At 42.1% G+C, this 22,550-nt stretch overlaps 1 protein-coding gene across 1 annotated transcript in view; it reads left to right on the top strand.

The window, feature by feature from the left end:
* The window catches only part of trabd2a (TraB domain containing 2A), a 50,426-nt gene that overhangs the window by 18,287 nt on the left and 9,589 nt on the right, over positions 1 to 22,550 (top strand). The window contains exons 3-4 of the mRNA XM_058064202.1: positions 6,898 to 7,044; positions 7,715 to 7,889. Of these exons, the coding sequence (XP_057920185.1) occupies positions 6,898 to 7,044; positions 7,715 to 7,889 (322 nt within the window). The remainder of the gene's footprint in view (positions 1 to 6,897; positions 7,045 to 7,714; positions 7,890 to 22,550) is intronic.

Genomic DNA, 22,550 nt, shown 5'->3' with positions numbered 1-22,550 from the left:
GACAGCGTGCTCAGTGGTCACTTTATTCAAGAGTTGCCAAAATGTTTCACAGTACATCACCAGTGATGGTGGCTGCGGTGATCCTTGGTTACATGAAGGGGTCAGTCACCCCTTTAATGGTGGGCACACGTGCAATCCGACCCTGCTGGGTCTCCAACTCCCCAGCAATAGTCGACGCGCTGAACGTCCAGCACGGCTTCAGGGGCATCAGGGTGTGAGGTTTACCAACATACTTTAGCACAGCCACACCAGCTGGCATCCGCTTGAATACTGTACATCTTAGGGCATTCATTTTTATTGTAATATTATTACTTTATTTCCATAATATTATGACTTTTTCAAAAGATTATATCTTTATTTTTGTTTTAATGTTAATGTTTAATATTATTTTAATGCTTTTAATATTTCATAATATTAGATATTCTTTCATTTTTAATTTATGCCACTAAAATTTTAAATTATAAAACTTATTAAACTTATTAAACATATTTAAATTATTTAAATTATAGCTATTTTAATGTTTCAATGTTAATGTTTACTGTTATTTTAATGTTTTCAATATTTCATAATATTAGATATTCTTTCATTTTTTAATTTATGCCACTAAAATGACATTTGTTCCTCATAATATTATGAGTTTATTTTTGTAAAATTATGATTTTTTTCCTATAGTTATAATGGCTTTTTCCCCCTCATAAAATTGCAGCTGTTTTTTCCTGCCATTTTTTTCTCATTATCATGACTTTATTCCCATCATTATTCACTTTATTTTCATAACCGTTTTCGCAACCTATTCTTGTAGAACTTTTTTCTCTGAATATCTTAGCTCCTTGTAAAGTTGCTGCTGCTTTGCCCATTTTTGCTGTTGTTTTTTTTAATTTTATTTTTCTCGTTAAGTTACAGTATATGTATACAGTGTCTCTTTGTCAGTAATGTGAAAGAAACTACACAGTCGCCAAAGCCTGACAACGGCTCGGCAAAGTAAACAAAGATTAGCTGACGCATTAGGAGCATTCAACAGTTTTAGAAGGAAACCCAGAAATCCAGGAGTATTGAACACACAACATTAGGGGTGTCCAAACTTTTTCCACCAAGGGCAGAAAAATTAAACGTCTACGGATGCAGGGACCATTTTGATACTTTATATGAGAGCTTAGAGGGGACCTGTTATGCTTAATTTTAGCCCTTTGTATTGAATTGTGGACTCCTATAGAGAAGCTACACCCAATAACCCACACAGAAAGCTTTCTAGATCTTCCAGAATCTGCACCTATTCCATTTGTATTTCCTTGAAACAGTCTGTTTAAATTTATTCCACCCACGGCCCACCTGTGATTGGTCCCACCTAACATTTGTGCCCAGGCACGCCCATATAAGGAAGTCACTGGCTGGATGGAGCCGGTGAATTCTCACAAGGCTCATTGTGACATCACATAGAGCCAGTATTAGAAAAGCCATTGTGTTCATAGCCATTTCCAAAACTGTTTTAATTTATCCACCCACGGCCCGCCTCCGGGCACTCCCACTGCACTGTGATTGGTCCCACTTAATTTGCACAGCTAACAGCTCGCACAGCTTTTACCTGGGCGTGCCCATACAAGGCAGTCTGGCTCCCTGTGATGCCACAGTGAGTATTGAAAAATGTTTTCTGAAACTGAGCGTTCAGACCCATTCCAAACTTATTTCAGGGCGTACGCATGACTTTCTGTGGATTCAATGTCTCCATTTAAAGTGCTTTAAAATATGTTAATTGTTCAAACTATCATGGTACTGTATCTTAAAGAGTTACATTGTGGTCATCAACGGCATCAAACTTGTTTTGTTGTCCTTCTGTCTCATGAAATTCTTCTTATTATTTCCTTTTCTTTTAAGCCTTGGTGGAAAGTTAATAAAGCTAGAAAAGGTCCACCTTTATCTCCGTGGGGGCAGCAATAATCCACAATGATGAAACATTTAAACACACACACACGGAACAACATACATGTGTGCATACGACATGTACACATGGGGGAAAAAGAGCTAATCTCACGCAGGTGTATACACACTCGCACGTACAAATACACAGACGTGCGCGCGGCGAGGAGGTCATTAGTGACCCTCGGAATGCAGGGGTCACGTCTTAAAAGACCTGGCTGATAGAGGGGATGTTTAGGATCAAAGCACAGAGGAGGGGAGGGACGGGAGAGGGAGAGATGGATGGGAAGCGGCATATCAGGAGAGGGAACGTGCACCATCAAAGCAGGACAGGAGGGCAGGAATTAAATCATAGCATGAACGTGTGTTGGGCGGGGGGGGGTTTGGGTGGAGACAAGGCAGGAAGATTAGAAACAATGTAGGACACAGCGTGGAAGCGGTATAGCTAACGTAAAGAGACAAGTGTGGGTGTGATTAAAAGCTGTAGTTTCGGCCAGAAAGCCAAGCTGTGCAATGGTGACAGGTTTACGAGTGTCAATAAATACCTGCTGAATGACACTTGGAGCATGATAGCCATTAGCTTGTCTTCACACAGTCATCCATCCACGAACCGCAATTAATGTGAAAAAAAGAGACCGTATATTCACCTTAATGCATCACAAGTGTGGAAACTGCAGATGTACTTATGATGGATAAACGTTATATATTATCTTTTGTTAGTATATCTTCTCTATTCTTTTCCCTCTCAATTAGAAAATGGGGACACTGGAACACAGGGACTGAATGACATCATTCAAGGCAAAGCCAGAGCAAGTACCCCACAAGACACCAAAGCAATCATGCTTCAGGGTTACACCAAACAGGATTGTTGGGTGTGTAGAGTAAATGCGCAGGCAGCTGTTTATTTGACAGGAGCCAATCATAAGCTATAAAAAAAATTGCAGGAGTTTATACTCCATACAACAGTCTGAATCACAATGTCCTCTTAGAAAGGTTACTAAACTCATCGCACAGCAACTTAACAGTCAGGTATACTAATACATACTCAAGCATGCACCAAGTTTAAAATGAAAAAAACCAACATCTCAAAAAGTAGAGGGATATTTTATGTTAGACAAAGCTGAAAATGCCTTCAATGTCCAATTATACTATCTTATATATATTATACCTATTATACTATATATTATACCTGACTGCCGTGCCCCACCCCGCTTTTAGCCTTGTTTTTAGCTCTGAATGAATGTATGGATTCTTGTATTTTAATGCATCGTTTACTCTGTTTTTTACTCAACTTTTTATTTTTTTCACTGTAAAACGTCTTTGAGTACTCCAAAGAGCGCTATACAAACAAAATGTATTATTATTATTATTATTGAAACGTAGCAAGCTTAAGAACGACCACTTCAACCTCAACTTTTTCAACTTTCTGTTACTAATATGCCCGTGAATATTTTCATTCATCCACATCATTATATACTCAGTGCATTCAATCGGTTGCAACTGGACTGTTGTCATTCAAGCAGTTCATGCTAGCTGGGACACACACCAGTCAGACGAGATAGGACAGCTCTAAAAATCAGCACCTTCCATTATGTTATACAGTGTGCGACTATAGTAAAAAATGACTCTACAATCTCCAAAGATAGACCATCCATCCATTTTCTGATCGACCTGGATCCCATCCCAGCTGTTTTAGGACCCTGGACAGATCACATCTTAACCACATGGCCCGAGGAGGGTCCGTCAGGTGAGGTATTATGTTCCATCTTGGACCATAACATAAAAATGCTTGATTCTGGATGCAGTTGTAATACAATTAGGGAGGCATCAATCCAAGACAAATATACAGACTAATACTTCCATTCTGTGGTGTGGAGAGTAGAAACAAACGACCATACCGTGTATCAGATATCTGACACATATTGGACTGATATCGGCATTTTTGTCTGTAATCCTTGGTGCAGTTTTTAAAGGATTGCTATAGTTGTTGGCCTGAATAAAATCTAAGAAAGACACAAGTATCCGGTTTTCAGAGGAAAGGAATACTGCCCAATGTCCCAATTGGTTTACGACTGTGTTAGGAATGGAATAGGAATGACTGTGTTAGGAATGGCTCCGTTGTCAACTAATCCGTGGGGATGTTTCCGGATCATTGGGATCACCTCCACGGATCACCTCCACATCAGACATATGAGGAAGCGGAACCTTTCAGACACTTTAGAGATAGCTTGACCTTGGCTGGGGGAGCTGACCGTTCTCTCCAGTGCTGGCATTGTAATTGCTTGTATCTACTTCTTGTAATATTAAACTGTAACCCTTAATCGAGACTCACAACTGGTAGAACCAAAGAATCTGGGTGGACTCTACCCGGGAAAGAGGGCAGGACCTAACAACCGCTGGTCGGAATACGGCGGAATATCCGCCGGTTAGTACCTCAGATAGTACGTGATTGCCTTTAATTTCTAGTTTCAAAGCTAATCATAACACTCTAGAAACAGAATGGCAAGGGGGATTTCTCCTGAACCGAGTGGCCGAACACTCCAAAACTCCACATGTGGGAATCCGAGTGTGATAATGTTTGCCGTGCATGCACACTCCCACCCCACTCCATCTCAACAAGAGCCGAGCATTTCCATGACAATGGACAATTATTGACTTTCATTGGCTCCGTTTGCTTTGATATCAGCAAGGGGTGTGTCTGTGTGTGCATGCTCGGAGGGGGCAGCTGTGGATGAGAAGAAGGGACCTGATGAAAGGAACGGGAGTGGGAAAGTGCACCGCTGACTCCGAGTGCATCAAAACAAGCAAAGACTCTGGTGTGGAAACAAAGAAATCATTGGCTTGAGTTTTCTTTCTGATTCTGTATCCTTCTCCTTCTCCATGTTCATGTTTGTTTTCGTCCACTCCATCTCAGTCCTTCTCTCAACCTTCCCCCCTCTGTTTTTAGCCCCCATCCTTTTTATCTGGGGAAGACTGGGCCCCCTCGTTCCCCCCTTTCTCTCCCTTCACAGCCATAATTTAAGGGGCTGAAAGGCACGGCAAGTGGAGAAAGAGACAAGAGCTGAGAAAAACAGTGGAGACGGTGCAGATGAGGGCCTTCCTTCACGGACGTGGCACAGATGTGAGGGTGTTTTTTTTGTGCAATGAAGTCGGGGAGGGGCGGCGATAGGCTAATTTGTGTGGCATAAAGACGGGGGCCCTTTTCATATGCAGAGCGCCACTTTGATGCGCGGCTGATGAAAGCTGGAGGGAGCGCAAAAGGAAAGGAGAGGACAGGGTGACGGAGGGGTTCTTTGTCCCGTGACAAGACGGCATCTGCTCCATGCTGCCCTCCTCTACGCCGCTATACCGAGGCTAGCACAATAGGGCAACCGAGAGGGAAAAGTGTCATCGGAGGACCAAAGAGGACAGAACATGAACAAAAACAGCCGCTTGGGTCGACCTGCTTAGAGTACGGGTATGCACCGTGAATTGCATAAGCATTCATTTATATTGTGGACACATCGACTTAATTCCACAGCTGTCAACACACATCTTCACTCTGGAGAGCCGTTCTCACCAGCTTCACTTTCGTCGTCTTTGTGAGTGTGTGTGTGTGTGTGTGTGTGTGTGTGCAGCGATGAGATCAGAGAGAGAGAGGTGAGTGGTGGTTTCGCCTCTTTCTAAGCTGAGGCCGAGCGCACACCCGCAGACCTTCAGTGTGCGCCTGTTTTTGTGCAAGAGTGTGTGTTTCCCTGCGGTGCTGATCATAGGCGGCGGGCTCAACAGGGTCCTCTCACCAAACACTGGCCGATTTCACGCTAACACAAAAGCCGAATTTCGGCAGCAACAGAGCTGAGAGGCGTTCAAAGGACAAAGTGCCCCTTTCGTCTTAAGAAGTTGTTGAATAAATCTTCAGGGTTTATGCGAATCACCTGTTTCACTGCGTCACTTTAAAGACACCAGCGGAGATGGATGTATCAAGGGTATAAGGTGTCTTTTTCTTGGCACAGGTTCAGAATACCTCATCATTCCTGGTTCTGGGTACATAATCCTTCTGTTTTTGTTGACCCCTTACAGTACACTCCACTCAGTTTTTCGCTTCCACATCCTGTATCTGGTTCTCATAGCATGCCTGATATGCCGATATGATATGCCCAAGATTCATTCATTCATTCATTCATTTTCTACTGCTTATCCTCACAAGGGTCGCTTGGGGTGCTGGAGCCTATCCCAGCTGTCTTCGGGCGAGAGGCGGGGTACACCCTGGATTGGTGGCCAGCCAATCACAGGGCACATATAGACAAACAACCATTCACACTCACATTCATACCTATGGACAATTTGGAGTCGCTAATTAACCTAGCATGTTTTTGGAATGTGGGAGGAAACCGGAGTACCCGGAGAAAACCCACGCATGCACGGGAAGAACATGCAAACTCCACACAAAAATGGCCGAGGGTGGGATTGAACTCGGGTCTCCTAGCTGTGAGGTCTGCGCGCTAACCACTCGACCTCTGTGCAGCCCCGCCCAAGATTCATTCGGGTTTTTATTGATATCATCAATGAAACAACAGTTCTTACCACCCCCTGTTTAGGCGGGTCCAGTTTTTGGACTTTGTGTAAAGTAATTAATCTGAGGTCTCAGCTGACATCATGCCTGGCATTATTTCGAACTCTGACATTTTGTGTGATTTCATTTGAAATTTTGGTCTAATTCCAAGTTGTGTCGAATATAAGACGACCCTGAATATAACTTAACTTCTCTTTTTCAATATGGTTTTCAAATGGTGTGTGTGAGTGACAGGAAGAAAAACTCTGGGTAAAATTGTTTGGTGCCACCTGTTGGTCCACGTGTATAAGTCTTGAAATAGAAGACGACCAGTATTTTTCAGACTTATATTTCTAGGGAACAGATTCAAATGTTTTTTTTTGGGGGGGGGGGGGGGGGGTCACTGCGTGATCCCCTTGACTAAAAATATTGCTTATATTTTTTCATTTTAGGTGATCTTTGCCCTCAACCAGACTTTATTACAGCAAGAGTCTTTACGGGCAGGAAGCCTCCAGGTCCCGTACACGACGGAAGACCTGATCAGGCACTACAACTGTGGAGACCTCAACTCCATCATCTTTAACCATGACACCTCACAGGTGAGTTTTATCCCATTTTAATAACCAAGACCTCAATTTAACGCCGTGAAGAAAGAAGCCATTGGATTTTGATACAGATCCACCATTTTATCAAACGGATGTTATATAAACTTGTCAGCTACTTTTTTTCAGTTGATAAGCTAAGACTCATTTTGACCCTTTGACCCCATGGAGTGTTGCAATGACACGGCCCTTGACCTTTTGGAGTAACCCCTAACCTCCTTTGCCCGACCTTTCCAAGCCACCGAACCCCCTCCTTGACCCCCTCCCCCTTCTGAAGACGCCTCCTAATTTCGTCACTGTTCTTTTGGAACTTATCCTCTAAATTTCGACATTTTGTGTGGAAGTAAAAAAAATACCATAGACCCCCTTTTTCACTGTAGCGAACTTTGGGGCTGGTGCAGATTTTGTTCAGAGCTGGAGTTGAACCGGTGTTGGTCGTGAACTGACGCTACAGCAGTTTCACTTTCCATTGTCCTGGGGATTCGTGTCATTACGTCACAAGGATTACGCCTCCTGCTAGAAAATGGAGAAACAGGGAAGCCAGCGTGAGCAACGAGTTTCACGGAGCATAGTTTACGCTCAAGCTTTTATTTTGGAGATTCCTAATCTGCGACAGTCACAGTAGATAAGCTAATACTATCTACTGTTTTCATCTTGTCAATTGCAGGTCCCAAACTTCAACAATGTAACACTGCCCCCCAGTGAGAAGGTGACCGCCCAGGAAATAGATACCTACTTCCGACAGGAGCTCATCTACAAGAGGAATGAGCGAATGGGCAAACGGGTCAAAGCCCTACTGGAAGAGCACCCAGACAAGAGCTTCTTCTTTGCCTTTGGAGCAGGTTGGTTTGGTTTTTACATGAATTCTTACCAAGTCTCACCAATCCTACCAACATCAGTTAAAATCAACTCAATTGCTTGTATCTACTTCTTGTAATATTAAACTCAAACCCTTACTTGAGACTCACAACTGGTGGAATAAAATAATCTGGGTGGACTCTACCCGGCAAAGAGGTCAGGTCCTAACAACCGCTGGTCGGAATACAGCGAAATACCCGCCGGTTTTACTTTCTCAGATAATACGTTATTGCCTTTAATTTCTACAGTTTCAAAGCAAATCATAACACTCCAGAAACAGAATGGCAAGAGGGAATTCTCCTGAACCGAGTGGTCGAACACTCCAAAACTCCACATGTGGGAATCCGAGTGTGATAACGGGTCAAAGTCCCACTGGAAGAGCACCCAGACAAGAGCTTCTTCTTCGCCTTTGGAGCAGGCTGGTTTGGTTTGTACATGAATTTTTACCAAGTCTCACCAATCCTACCAACATCAGTTAAAATCAACTCTCACGTCATAGAGGACCCAATGACCAAAATATTCATTAGCGACATCCCAACTGCACATTTGATAGAGACAGAACCCAGAGATGAACCACTTTGACGGAACCACTGACCAACAGCTGATGCTCCATATAAGTTTAGGGCCAATTGGAGTTGATCTTTCAAGTAAGCAGAAGCACAATAAAGCATCCTTTTTATCAGCTGGAGGCCAACCAGAGTCATGCTCGTGGGCTGTTTGAAGTACTTGCAAGGTTTCCAAAATGTCACTTTAATACTCTGAATTCCTGGGTAACTACGCAACAAGCGTAGTTAAGTCTGACTAAGTCTGATAAGGGACAAAGACGTTAAGCAGGGTGGATAAAAACACAAGATAATAGGAGAGATTTGGGTTTCTGTCCGTGTTTCTTGATTGGGTGATGTCTATCTGGGGTAGACAGACAGCCTTTGTCCTGTTGGGAGTTTTTTTGCTGCTTTGTTTGGCCTTTGGTTGCAAAATGATTGATCACGTAGTGTGAAGTGGTCCGGCCTGTGTTGTAATCATTTACTAAGGCGTATTTTCAGTCTGTCTGAAGTCAGGTACTCTGCTGTGTGTCTGTCTGCGACAAGATGGACAACTTCTTTATATGCAAAGCTGCACACCATACACATTAAAAGTGTAAATATTAAATTATGGTATAGATTAGATTATTCATTTTGCAGTGTGGGCGACTGGGTAAGGACATGGAGTGGGTACGACACACAGCTGTAGATATCTGCTGGAGACATACCCTTTAAATATGATATTTAAGACTTGTAAAATTGTCATTGAGTAGCGATGGCAGGCCCGCATACAAACCAGTTGAGAAGCATTGCTCCAATATCTTATTTACTTGCATAAATAAGAAAAAGGTGGCCTTATTCATACTTGTGGAAATAAGCATTATGAAAGACAGCATTGAGAGAGTAACAAGACACATGGAAAAGACATTATCAGATGTGTAAGAGTCATGTTTATTCTACATTCAATTCAATTGTGCTTGGACGTTTTTACACTTAAAGGCCAATTAAGTTAGTACCCAAACATTGGAAAGAATGTTTCAACATGTTTTGTTTCTCACGATTAGTGTACATTTGGTGGGGAGAGGATCAGATTTTCGTGCCATCCATTTTGCTGTCTTTTTTTTTCCCCCATCTGATGACATCGTCCACAGCCACAGTTTCTCAGTCGGTCATTTCACAGTAGAAAAATCGGCTTTACACATCGCTAGAGAATGAGAGAGAAGCCGTCGCATGGCGCTGGACTCCTAGCAGTGGCAGGAAACAGCTGAGGAAAAGCAGACGCACACACACACACACACACACACTAACAAGGAGTACATTTCACGACGAGTCCCCAAGGAGGCACCTAAAAAGGTGCATGTGTATTTGTGTGTGTGTGAGCTGCTGAGTGAAAGTGATATGACCAATCAGCCCAGAAGCACTAGTTTTAGACAAATGGAGGGCAGCCTGGGTCAGTGTGTACAAGGAACTGGATGGAGGGCATTAAGGTGCATTCTGTCTCTCTTTCACACACACACACACACACACACACACACACACACACACACACACATTTGGACCCCAGCCCCCCAAGCCACACTGAAGCCAAACCAGGGTAAATGTGTCCTTAATTATCCCTGGAGGGGTCAAAGGACACGCACACACACATGCACATACACCACAATGGAGCTCATTATACAGGCTTACTTAACTTCCCTGTTCCAATCAGTTATCAGCCACCATGTCCCTCGCCGTCACTATGGCACTTCATTGATGATCTCATTTCATTCATATTTATTCAGTTAGCCATGCACTGGGAAGTGCTGGACGTTTTTCTCAGACTGTGTTACAACTGTGGATAGGAATGAAAAGTCCATTCGTTTTTATTCTGCCTATAAAGGCAGCCGTCGGAGTCTGATACCAGTGGGTGCTTGTTCTGTTCTGGCACTGAAGTCTGGTGCTCACTTAACAATTACTGACACCTAGTGGCCGATGTAGAATACTACATTCACAATCAGAATGCTTCTTCTTGCTTTAGTTCGTTTAGACAATTTTATGTTTGTAAATGTAGGGCATTCAAGGCAAGGATAAGTATAAATAGCCTTCAATAGCCCTGTGATTGGCTGGCCACCAGTCCAGGGTGTACCCTGCCTCTCGCCCGAAGACAGCTGGGATAGGCTCCAGCACCCCCGCGACCCTCATGAGGATAAGCAGTAGAAAATGAATGAATGAATCCTCCAATAGCTTCTGGTTTTCATTCATTCATTCATTCATTTTCTATCGCTTATCCTCACGAGGGTTGGGGGGTGGTGCTGGAGCCTATCCCAGCTGTCTTTGGGTGAGAGGCGGGGTACACCCTGGACTGGTGGCCAGCCAATCCCAGGGCACATATAGACAAACAACCATTCACACTCACATTCATACCTATGGACAATTTGGAGTGGCCAATTAACCTAGCATGTTTTTGGAATGTGGGAGGAAACCGGAGTACCCGGAGAAAACCCACGCATGCACGGGGAGAACATGCAAACTCCACACTGAGGTTGGGATTGAACTCGGGTCTCCTAGCTGTGAGCCCTCCGTGCTAACCACTCACCCACCCTGCAGCCATTTTTGGGTTGTGTCAACTTCTATTTGTGTTAGTCAAGCGGGAGTGGGAACGTGTCCCAATAAGGTGCTACAACAAACAGTGAAAAGTAACAAATGAAATATATTTGCTCCTCGGAGAACCGCAATCTTACAACTTGGTCGTCACGCTTCAGTTGCAGCAAAATCACCACGCTACACGATGACTGATGCGGCAATGGAGGGAAGTAGACGCATGTTGCTGTTCTAAGATGTTATCCGTGTCCACTGGAAAGAAATATTCAATTGCGGAGATTGTTTATGGAAACGGGATTAATGGTACTCCGTCATATCTTACTTAAGCGGAACCAATGTGTCTTATTCCTGACGCACATGCTCAGTCACATCCCTAATCATTGCTTTTACATCTCCGGGTGTTTTTACTGCACCGAGAATGTTGGAGAGTTCCGTCAACAACACTTGACTGAAACCACATCAGGTGTCAGTTTTACTTCTAGAAGGGGAAAAAGTGAGGTATGAGATGTGCTTATCCTTCCGTTTATCATCTATGCCAGGGGTCGGCAACCTTTATTATGAAAAGAGCCATTTCACCCCCTTGCTCACTAAAGAAAAATAGCCTGGAGCCGCAAAACATAGTATGTTTAAAACAAAATTGGAGGGAATTTGGGGCTATCAAAGTAGTTCAGATAAGAAAAAAAAACAAGTTGGAGTACTCTTGCTAGTATTATATTAAATATAAACTTACATAAATATATGTGTAAATTACTGTAAACTTACCTGATACCTGAAGTTCCAATGTCGCTGTTTTATATGATCTCTAATTTATTTTTTAGAATTGTCAAATAGCTTTGGGAAAGTATGAAAAGTATTTATAAAGTATTTTCCTTAATGTTTACCTGTGAGAGAGAACTGAATAGCATCCTGTCTGCTCATCCTTGTACTCATCCAATCACCAGTCAGAACTCAGTCAGGATGCATTCATGGACTCACACAAAGTTGGATTTTTTTAAACTCATTACAAAGACATGCTTTTTCCCCACGGTGGTGTTAAAAAATATTCAAGCATTGCAAAGGGAGCCACAACAAAGAGGCTGAAGAGCCACATGCGGCTCTGGAGCCGCGGGTTGCTGACCCCTGATCTATGCTGATTATCCCTACCACGTTCCACAAATATACACCAACAATATATGCATGCTCGACCAGTCCAGGGTGAACCCCAAGTCCTGTTCGAAGACGGTCGGGACGCCCTAGTAAGGACAAGCGGTACCGTGGGTGATACAATGGATGGATGGATGCCTGTTTGTGAAGTAAAAGTACGTTGGTAGACGTTCCTTTGTGACCTGCTGGATGCTACATTGACAGCCGTGGGTTTAAGCTGGATGGCTAATGGTCTTGACTGGTATACGTATCACTCCCTTTAGTTATTTTGATATTCAGGTTCGAGGATTTTCAAAATACGGCAAACCTGACTCTGTTTATTTTTGTTAAGTAACCTACAATAACCCCGACTTCTGGCGAAATGTGCCTGTTCTTCACTGTGTCAGGTTGTGTTACAAATACTTGACTTTAAGAGTAGACAAAGAAAAGGTTTTGATTATTTTCGGTCTCTACCCACCAATGTTTTATATTAAGGTATTGTCAGGCCTGCAATGTGTCGTTCCTCTCCGTTTGTCCGAACTTCTGCAGTCATCACTCACGATAAATGACGATGTTGAAAAGGTGCCATATGTTCCGGAACGGCATATGGAAGCGGTTATTGCTCGCACTCTGTAGGTACAGTAACCCAATCCTTGTATACAACCTGAACCCGTGTCCCCTTCCTAATGTCGGCCATACCCTGGCACTCCTGACTTTAATAAAGTGATGTGTTTACATATCACTGAATGCTGATGGCAGCACATCAGGATTCACCACAGAACTCGGTCTAACTGAACGTCACTAATAATTAACCTTCAGAGAGTTTGTCATGTAGATTAGAAGGATGCCTCTCATGCACATGCACTTAGGAGGCTATTAAAAATAATAAAGATGGTTGACATGACCTCATAACATGTACGCCGTCCTTAATCACCAGTGGATGGCTCGCCTCAGTCTCGCAGTGCAGATACCCAAGAGTAACTAAACGTACCTGGTGTTGTCTTATGTAGCTGTTTTCCATTAGCCTTTTTCCTGACCTTCTTAACACCAGATCGGCTCAGAAGTCAAAGATTAACGTTATCCATCAAATTAACCACACTTAAGTTAATTAATCATGATTAATCATTTTCATTTTCACTGTATGTATTCATACATTTGTTCATTTTCTATACCGCTTATCCTCACGAGAGTCGCGGGGGTGCTGGAGCCTATCCCAGCTGTCTTCGGGCGAGAGAGGCGGGGTACACCCTGGACTGGTGGCCAGCCAATCACAGGGCACATATAGACAAACAACCTAGCATGTTTTTGGAATGTGGGATGAAACCCGAGTACCTGGAGAAAACTCACGAGAACTCCACACAGAGAGGGCCAAGGATGGGATTGAACTCAGGCCTCCTAGCTGTGAGGCCTGTGTGCTAACCACTTGCCCACCGTATGTATGTGTATTAATTATGCAAAATATTTTACCGTAATTAATTAAATAAATGAGTTACTGCTGTTAGTGAGACATTTTTGCTGTAGTGTATGAAAAAAAATGGAGTTTTCGAGAAAAGAACGTGTAAATTTCGGAGGAAAAAAAGTCGTAATAGTAATAGAATAAAGTCGTACATTTATGAGAAGAAAGTGGTAAGATTATGAAAATAAACTTCACAGCTCTCCATTGTGTTGCATTTACTTGCTTTCAGTTTCAAGTTCACTCTGTACAGTACAGATAATGAAATAGATATTCTCGGTTTCTCATCATAGCATTTAGAATCGGTGGGGGGTGAAAACATTTCTGTCCCTTGGGGGTCATTGAGAACCGACTGATTCTGATGATTAAAAATGTGAATTCAAAGTTCCCATGCTCCTACCTGAATTTAAAATATTGTTTATTGTTTATCAAATTCCTTTCCAAACATTCCCTAATCCTGAATCCCGAGGCCAAACCTTACACATCCGTGAGCCAAATATCTCTCCAGTGTGATTTCACACCGAGCACCACACGTCCCCCGCATTTTTTTCGCTCTTTCCCCAGATGGTGTGAAAGGCAAAAACGGAGCTTTTTTTTTTTCGCAGCAACTCCCCCTCATAAACAGCTAGTTTACAACTGTTTGGGATAGTCGTTGACATGAGTACACACATGTCATACAGCGCCGTTAAAATCCAGACCCGACCTACCACACACTGGGCAGCGACGCCGTTCGGCTGAGGAGTACCAGAAATACTACTACTACTACTACTTAATTTCAGATGAATTCCCTGAGGGAAATAATGTAACCTCATTATATTCTATTGGAACATAATATAACTTGAATATATAACCAATTCCACGTCATGGAGGAGAGCTTTGTGGAAAAACAGGCTTCGCTACGCAACTTAAAATAAAGTCTGGAGCTCAGCTACAGCGTGTTCAAATGTGGCATGAGTGAGTACGCCACAAACAAAACAGGTTTTTATACTGGTATTTATACTAAATAATACCTGACAGGGAATGTATTTAGTGGTCATTTCGCTACACAGCATAGCTTCTTTACAGAACATCCTTCTTTGTTAGCGTCCTGTTAGCAAGCTATTTTTTTTAGCTTGCTAACAGGATGCTAAGTCAGTAAAGTTGCCCATCAATGATTTCTAAGATGATAAAGGAACATCTCAGGTTGCTTTTACCTCCATTGAGGTGTGTTTTCCCAAGAGTTAACGATGCTGAAATGAAGAAAAAAAAAACATGGCGCATCTGTGATGTGTCATGTTGAGCACGCCTGTCGGCCCCTTCTGACGAATAAATGTGTCATTAATGGCACCTTAACGTGTACATTTTCCTGCACTCTGGGACTTGAAAGACATATTTTATGTAGCGCACACTTCTCTCGCAGTTATAGAAGCAGAATGCTTGTCATAACAGCTTTGGATGATTCATTGACAGGCTTGAACTCCTCACCCGTGACACCATTCAAACCCAGCGGTGCTTCCTTTTGCACCTGGAACCAGTGCTTTACGTGCCTGCCCGGCGGCTATCGTCTTATTTGGACGCCAGAGACGCCGTGTGTCTATAAAAAGCAAAAAGGAAGGGAAAATTAGACAAGTAGTTGGAGAGGAGCCGTTCATTCAAGAATGATTATGAGTTGGAATCGCTGCCCCCTTTCATTTAGAGGTGCGGGAACTAAAAGTAGATTTTGTAAATATATGAAGACATACGTATATGAAGATTATTGTCTTTACTTTTGGGCGTTTGGAGCCAACTTGTGGTGTTATGGATGTTTTATGCATGTTTTGATTTTTATCTGATTTTTTTGCAACAAATTAATAACACTTTTTTAAAATCAGTGGCAACAATGAAGTCAAAATATTCTGAGAAATTTTTTTAATCTAACAAGAAAAAGTTTGAATTTTATGAGAATAATTTTTCATACGATGAGGAAAAATGAAGTCAGTTTAGTAGAATAAAATTGAAATATTTGAAACACAACAATAAATGAAGCTGGAGTTTGGGGGGGGGGGGGGGGGGGGGGGCATTAGCTTGCCGAAAAGGTTCTAATGTTATGACAATGAAGGTAAAATAGCATGGGATAGTAAGTCATAACGATGACAACAAAATATACGCGAAAAGAGTTGAAATAGAAAAATGATCTTTTATGAGTATAAAGTAAAAATATTCAAATAAAAAAGTCATAGTCTAACGAGGTATAAAGTCGCAAAAAGAAATATTTAAGAAGAAAGTTGAAGAATTGGGAAAACAACCCCCCACCCCTCACCAAAAACAGGGGAAAAGGAGCATATTTACATGTGTGGCCCAACAGCACCTCTGCTGGTTAGAGCTAGGTAGTGCACCCCATTCAATTGATTTGTTAACAATCTTGTGAGGATTGATGTGAGCAGTTAATCAATGCTTCAAAGTGCAATGACACAAATGAAATACATAAGTGTATTTATTTTAGGGCCAAAACGTTAGCTTATGCACTTATAAAATCTATTTTAGCTGCACAGAATATTCCCCCTGACAATAATTACATTTAACGGCCCACTTGTACAGAAATGTCCATGTTCGCTCACCCTTTCGTGTGGCCGCCACGGCCGGACTTAAAGTCGCTGGCGAAGAGAGCAGAGCCGTGGGAGAGAAAGAGAGCAGAACGAACTGTAGCCGCTTGACGCGCGTCATTCCTCACACGGCTCTCAAGAGCTGCCACAAATTCGGGGTGAGAGTTTATTTCGAAAACACTCTCACACCACAGACCTCTTGTGCGAGCCGCCACCTCTTATTTATTCCCGTCATAAATCCAAAGGAGAAGGAGTCGATGGCGTGAAAGCATCCGCCGGCTAAGTCGGCGTTGTCACACTGGTGGCCGTTAAACGTAATTCACGTAAACTACTAAAATGTAGACGGGTGACCTTGCTGCGTTGATGTTTTGGACATTTAAGTCTCCTGTGAGAGAATGAATATACTGAAATGCGTACTTCTTTGGCTCCCCCAAGGAAGAGTAATCCTGTGGCTTTGGCGTGCCGTCCATTGGGATTGGTCCGTCTTCTCGACGGTATTAAAATGTCTTCTTGGTATTTAGATAGATTTGAAAATAAGAAGTCCATAAAGCGGTAGAATCCTTCAGTCTTCACTTTGACACATTTTGCACCGTTGGATCTTAACTCGTTCGCTATGTGTTTCTTTTTTTCCAACCTGGACGCTTGATCCCAAAGATCTAGAGCAGGGGTCTCAAACTCAATTTACCTGGGGGCCACTGGAGCTAGGGTCTGGGCAAGGCTGGGCCGCATCAGTTTTTCAAAAAAAAAAAAAAAAAAACGCAACAGAAAAATATACACTTTTTCAGTGCTTTGGTTCCGATTTTCTACAATAAAAGCTCTGATAAAACATTCCACTGTTCTCAAATATCTTACTTTTTATTTTTCTGCACAAAATAAGATGAAAAATAAATAAACAAATCAAGAATAAGGAAAATCAATCAATCATACAGCATCCATATCAAACTTGCGCGGGCCGCATTAACATTAAACTTTCATATCAAGGCGGGGGCCTCAAACTAGTGTCCTGCGGGCCACATTTGGCCCGCGGGCCACGTGTTTGAGACCCCTGCCATACAGCATCCATATCGGGCCGCACTAATCACCAATCACAGGGCACATATAGACAAACAACCATTCACACTCACATTCATACCTATGGACAATTTGGAGTGGCTAATTAACCTAGCATGTTTTTGGAATGTGGGAGGAAACCGGAGTACCCGGAGAAAACCCACACATGCACGGGGAGAACATGCAAACTCCACACAGAGATGGCCGAGGGTGGGATTGAACTCGGGTCTCCTAGCTGTGAGGACTGCGCACTAGCCACTCTTCCACCGTACAGCCGTTACGCAAATTGTATTAAATTAATTGTTTAGACATTTTGGCTAAATATATATGGCTACATTTGTGTCAAAGTGAAAGTTAAATTGTCATTTTGCTAAAGCTACCTATGTCCGACTGCTGATTATTAAAGAACTGAAAAAAGAGAAAGTTAGCCTTGAAAAATGAGTCAAAATCATCACGAATGGCCGATACTGAGAAGGAGATCTTTTGGGGTGAGTTAAGGAGTCAAAACAAAACAAGTCCCATCCCACGCCCGGCTGGGATACAAGATCCGAAAATTCCACCAGTTTTGCCAAAATCTGTGAGTAAATTCTGACATCACTTCATGAAACGAGGCTCACGCAGTCGACTTTTTAGCCGCTGTAGCAGCCGTGTGTGCTAGCTACCACAACACCAGGACGTTTGCTTTGGCTGCGTCTTCGCCTTCACCCTGTTTGGACTGACTTGACGTCAACCTGCAGGCTTTTATGTTTTATGTTCTTCCACTGGAACAAGAAGTGGACCAAGTCAGAAGACGTTTTCTCTTTTTATTAGACGAGCATAAGAGGGAGAGTGGAAAGTTGATTGGTTTCAAATAAAAGTCATAGCAACACATTATAATAATATAACAAAGTGTGGCCCGTGGCCCACTCTGAAAATAGAATTTAACAAGAAAACTAAAAAAAAATGGAAAATTCAGGAGAGTAACTTTACAAGAAATAAGTCAAAATATTAAGAAAAAGAGTTATAATCTACCAAGCCATCATTTGGCACGAGTAATGTTGTTATTATGAAAAAAAAACATAATTTTAGTCACAAAAGAATACAAAATTTGTATTTGCTAAAAGCCATAATATGATGACAAACAAGACACCAAATAAAGTTGTATATTTTGGAAAATTCAGTTGAATAAAAAACATATATTATGAGAAGAGAGTTATAAAAGAAGAAAAATGAATAATGCAAAAAAAAATCCAAATTTGGCCCATTTGTATTCTCTATTCTCAACTGCTGTTCATTTTCCCTTGAAAAAAATAACATCATTTTAGTAGCACTAAGAAAAATAATACAAAATTTGTATGATGATTATATGATGAGAAACAAGACAACAAATAAAGTTGTGTATTTTGGAAAATTCAGTTGAATAAAAAAAATATTATAAGAAGATAGTTATAAAAGAGAAGAAAAAAAACAGAATAATGCCAAAAAAAATCCAAATTTGGCCCATTTGCATTCTCTATCCTCCACTGCTGTTAATTTTCCCTTGTCGTTTCCAAACTGTACTCCAAGTGATGAGTCACATCAAACATGGCGTATATTGTATATGTAATATTGCTGGTTCCGTCTCTTAGTGTACTCGCTTTTATCAGATATCCATGACTGAAACGCTGGAAAGTAGTCCATCACATTGAATCCAATAGTCTTTTTTTTTTTTTTTACATCTGGTGGTTTCTGTCAGGATGATTATAAGATTAGCATTAAGAGACTGAAAAATCTGCACCGCAAGTTATGAAAGTCTTGCAGTACTTGAAATAATATTTACTGCTACTCTGGAGTAATTGAATTGTGGTTAAGACCACTTAACAAGAACCACTCAGTTCTCTGCTGCCGACTTCGATATACTGTACGTCATCTAATATATTCCATTATGCGTCCCAAACTTTGGAATCGTGTAGTGGTGGGAATAATAGCAACTGGAAGGATTTCAGTTACAATTAGTAATGCGATTTGGAGATATTAATATCGAATTTTGGGTCTAGTACCATGGATGTATAAACACTGCTTGAGTGTTGATGTTCTGTGCATCAGTACGGGTTGCGCCCCCCCGCTCCCGGAGAAACTGATTTTCTGGTGCAGAATTTGTGATATTTACTGTTCACTGTAGGCTCTGAACAGTAAACATACTAGCAATGCTTGCCATTGTTTTCTCATAGATATCAGTGTATTCCTCAGCATGAATAAAACATTGGTCATCAAGAGGTGTGGAGTATGTGGTCACTCCAAGCTAGCGAGCCTCTTGCTGTGTAAAGCACGTCCTCACTCGCGGGAGTCAGTACCGATATCAGAATCAGAATCACGCTTTATTGTCATTGTATTGCATACAACGATATTTGAGTGCAACTCCACAGTGCATTTTGTAGAAAGTAAAAAAAAAAAAATAAGGAAAAAAATAAAATAAGGAATAAGAATATAAATATAAAAAGTGGCAGCTGCTGTTCAGAATAAATGTAAATATATGTACATCAAAAACAATAACCAAAACCAAAATGTGGAATTGCAGTAAACAAAAGGTAGTATTGCACAAATTGTACCCGAATTTCACTTGCATGAATGAATCTTTTTCACATAAGTCCCGTACTGCACATTTTGGATATCTCATTTTTATTGGACATCCCTAAAGATTGACTGGAGTTAGCTTAACATGTTGGAAAAATATGTTTTTCCTTATTTTTCTCAAGCTGCTTTGCCTACCCTGGAGGTCCACCTCACACTGGTTCAGTTAAAAGTTTGGAATGCCATTCTAGCTTTGTCTTGCTATGCTAACATAAATATCAACATAAGAATAAAAACGAGTCCATTGCCCTTAAAATAAAACACAAGGTAGAATCCGAGCCTCACCTGTGTGAAAGCGTATGTCCAATACCGGCAATGCCTCACTTAGCTAGGTTAAATAAACGTGGGAACGTCTGTGTGAAGTCTTCAGTCCAAATGTTTGTACTTTTACATCCTTGACCAAAAGCCTGCGGCAAAACACACGATCCATCTGACTAAAGACTCAAGGAAGAAAGTACCTGACACCTCATTCTCGTCTAATGGAATAGAAAGCTTCATTGGGTGCTTAGCGATGGTGATAATGGGCCGCTGGAAGCAGCTGACAAGCTCGGAACATGTGGACCTCCATTGCTTGAAAAGCAGGGCTGAATGAGCTGTAGCGTTTGTTTATCCAACATGTCGTCATGTTATGAGAAGTGCTGCTTGAGCACTGGTTACAAGCTCTAATGTAAATATTGATGTGTATGGAATGGAAAATGAATACTATTTAAGGCTTACCATATGTTCTAATAATTGGAGTGGCTTTCTGTACAACGCCAGACACCGGTCCTGTTCTGTTCAGTCCAGGTGTGCATTATGGGTTGTCTGTCATAACGTACATCCAACATGTACATTTTTACCTTTGACCTCAACGAGGTTAAAGTAGCGTCTGTACTTCCATTTGGCAAACGCTGTCCTCCTCACTTGCCATCTCTCGCTATCGCACTTTGGACGTGCTCTAAACACCCGTCCACCCAAGTTCTCTGATTGGGCGAAGACGCCATTTTACTAAACCTTAGCCAATCCTCATTGCTTATGTGGTTATCTCACCCCCTCCCTTGTCACTCTGCAACACTCTCACTGCGTTGCAGATTAGTTATGAAGTCGGTGATATATTTTTTAGGCGGCTTCAGTAACGTGCTGTAACGGGGTGTCGAAAATGGTAACGGCGTTATGCTGACAGTAAAATTAATTAAATTACCCGTTACTGAAAAAAGTAACAGCGTTAGTTATTTGAAACGCGGTTATTCCCATCACTGGTGACCCCTACCCGGTAATGTGCCATGTGTAGCTTCTTGGGCGTTTCCTTTGCCAGGGAGCGCCACGGCGAGGGATTCCTATCCATCAAAATGGAAAGCAAAGGAAAGTCCACCTGTCCAATGGCTTCTTTTCAACCCATTGATTGTTTTTTAAAAAAACGGACATACCTTTTGGTGCTTGCATTCTGCTAATTTCAGGGTCATCAATCATTTCGAGTCAAAGACGTCTAACTTTTGTTTTTAATTCCATGACTTTGGTGCACTGGCAGGCAGCACGTCAGACCCCTTTTTTCTGGTGAAATATGTTCTTGTTTCGGTGGACCGCTGCTCGTAAAATAGCAAAATGACATGACGTGACATTCACTTGAAATTCCATTGTGGAAACATAAAAAAAGGAATGTTTCCTTTCAAATAAAGTGAATTGTTCCGCTTTATCACCCCATAAAAGAAGTGAAGCTGCTTCGATCCTTGACCCCATGCGGTGTCGCTGATGTACGATGATTTTTTATTAGTTTGGTGACTACCGACAGGTAAACACGTTAAAGACAAAACCTTTCCTTGTTTTTTCAACCTTTTACTCGTACCACAATATTGCAAATCTTATGTTTTTTGGCTTGGATATTCACAATAGTCAACGATGCCCTCTTGGGCCAACTCACCAGTACTGAAATACACATTGAAGCCTTGGGGGACGTGACAGAATTGATGGTTTACAATCTGGAAGAATTTGCATGTATATACATTTCTGTGAGAGCGTGTGCGCCTTTGAAGTTTGGAAATCCGCCCACTCTTCTGAAGCTGAACAGCTCCATTTGTCCCACCTTAATCCCCTGACGTAAACGCACATAAATCACATTGAGTTGTTTCTAAACGTGGGCTTGAGAATGCTGGAGAACTTCATCTCGCCGTCTCGCTCGCGTTCCAAGTTCCAAAGACTTTTAACGGTCTTCTGGTCATTCACTTAGCCGACCATGTACTGTCAAATTGGAATTAATAAGCTCACCGAACGCTGTCCAGAAACAAAAATCGAGGGATGTTGTAGTCCGGGAATTCTAAGTGCATCCAAAACCAACGAGGACCATGTAACTAAACGTTCCGGAAGTCCAACAAGAGTTTGAAAATGTCCAAAAAGTTGATCTAGAGTTGCCAGATTGTATCATGGCACCGGTGGTGCATTTTAGCCAGCCGCTCTGTAGCGATAGCTCTGGGCCAGATTAAAGTGGCGGGTCTCATTGTTCATGCAGCTCTATGGTGCCACGGCTGAGCAGGTCCAGACAATGGCTCCCTGCTCCCCTTTGTCAGAGTAAAGGGTAAGAATGGAGACCCCTTGACACGGCAACCTGAAGCCTCAATGGCCCCACTTCACCTAGCTGAGAGGGTCAGAGAGAGACAGAGCAGGGGAGGCGAGCCATAACCAATATGGCGGCCGCGGTAAAGCATTGGTAGAGGAAGGGAAAATGATATAAAGGGAGAATGAAGACGAGGATGAATGGACTTGTACGACATAAGATGAGTTCCACCAGAGTTCGAC

The sequence above is a fragment of the Doryrhamphus excisus genome, chromosome 2, assembly GCF_030265055.1.
Source record: "Doryrhamphus excisus isolate RoL2022-K1 chromosome 2, RoL_Dexc_1.0, whole genome shotgun sequence".
NCBI classification, from domain to species: Eukaryota; Metazoa; Chordata; class Actinopteri; order Syngnathiformes; family Syngnathidae; genus Doryrhamphus; species Doryrhamphus excisus.
The sequence above is the reverse complement of the archived record's forward strand: the minus strand, read 5'-3'. Positions and strand labels throughout refer to the sequence as shown.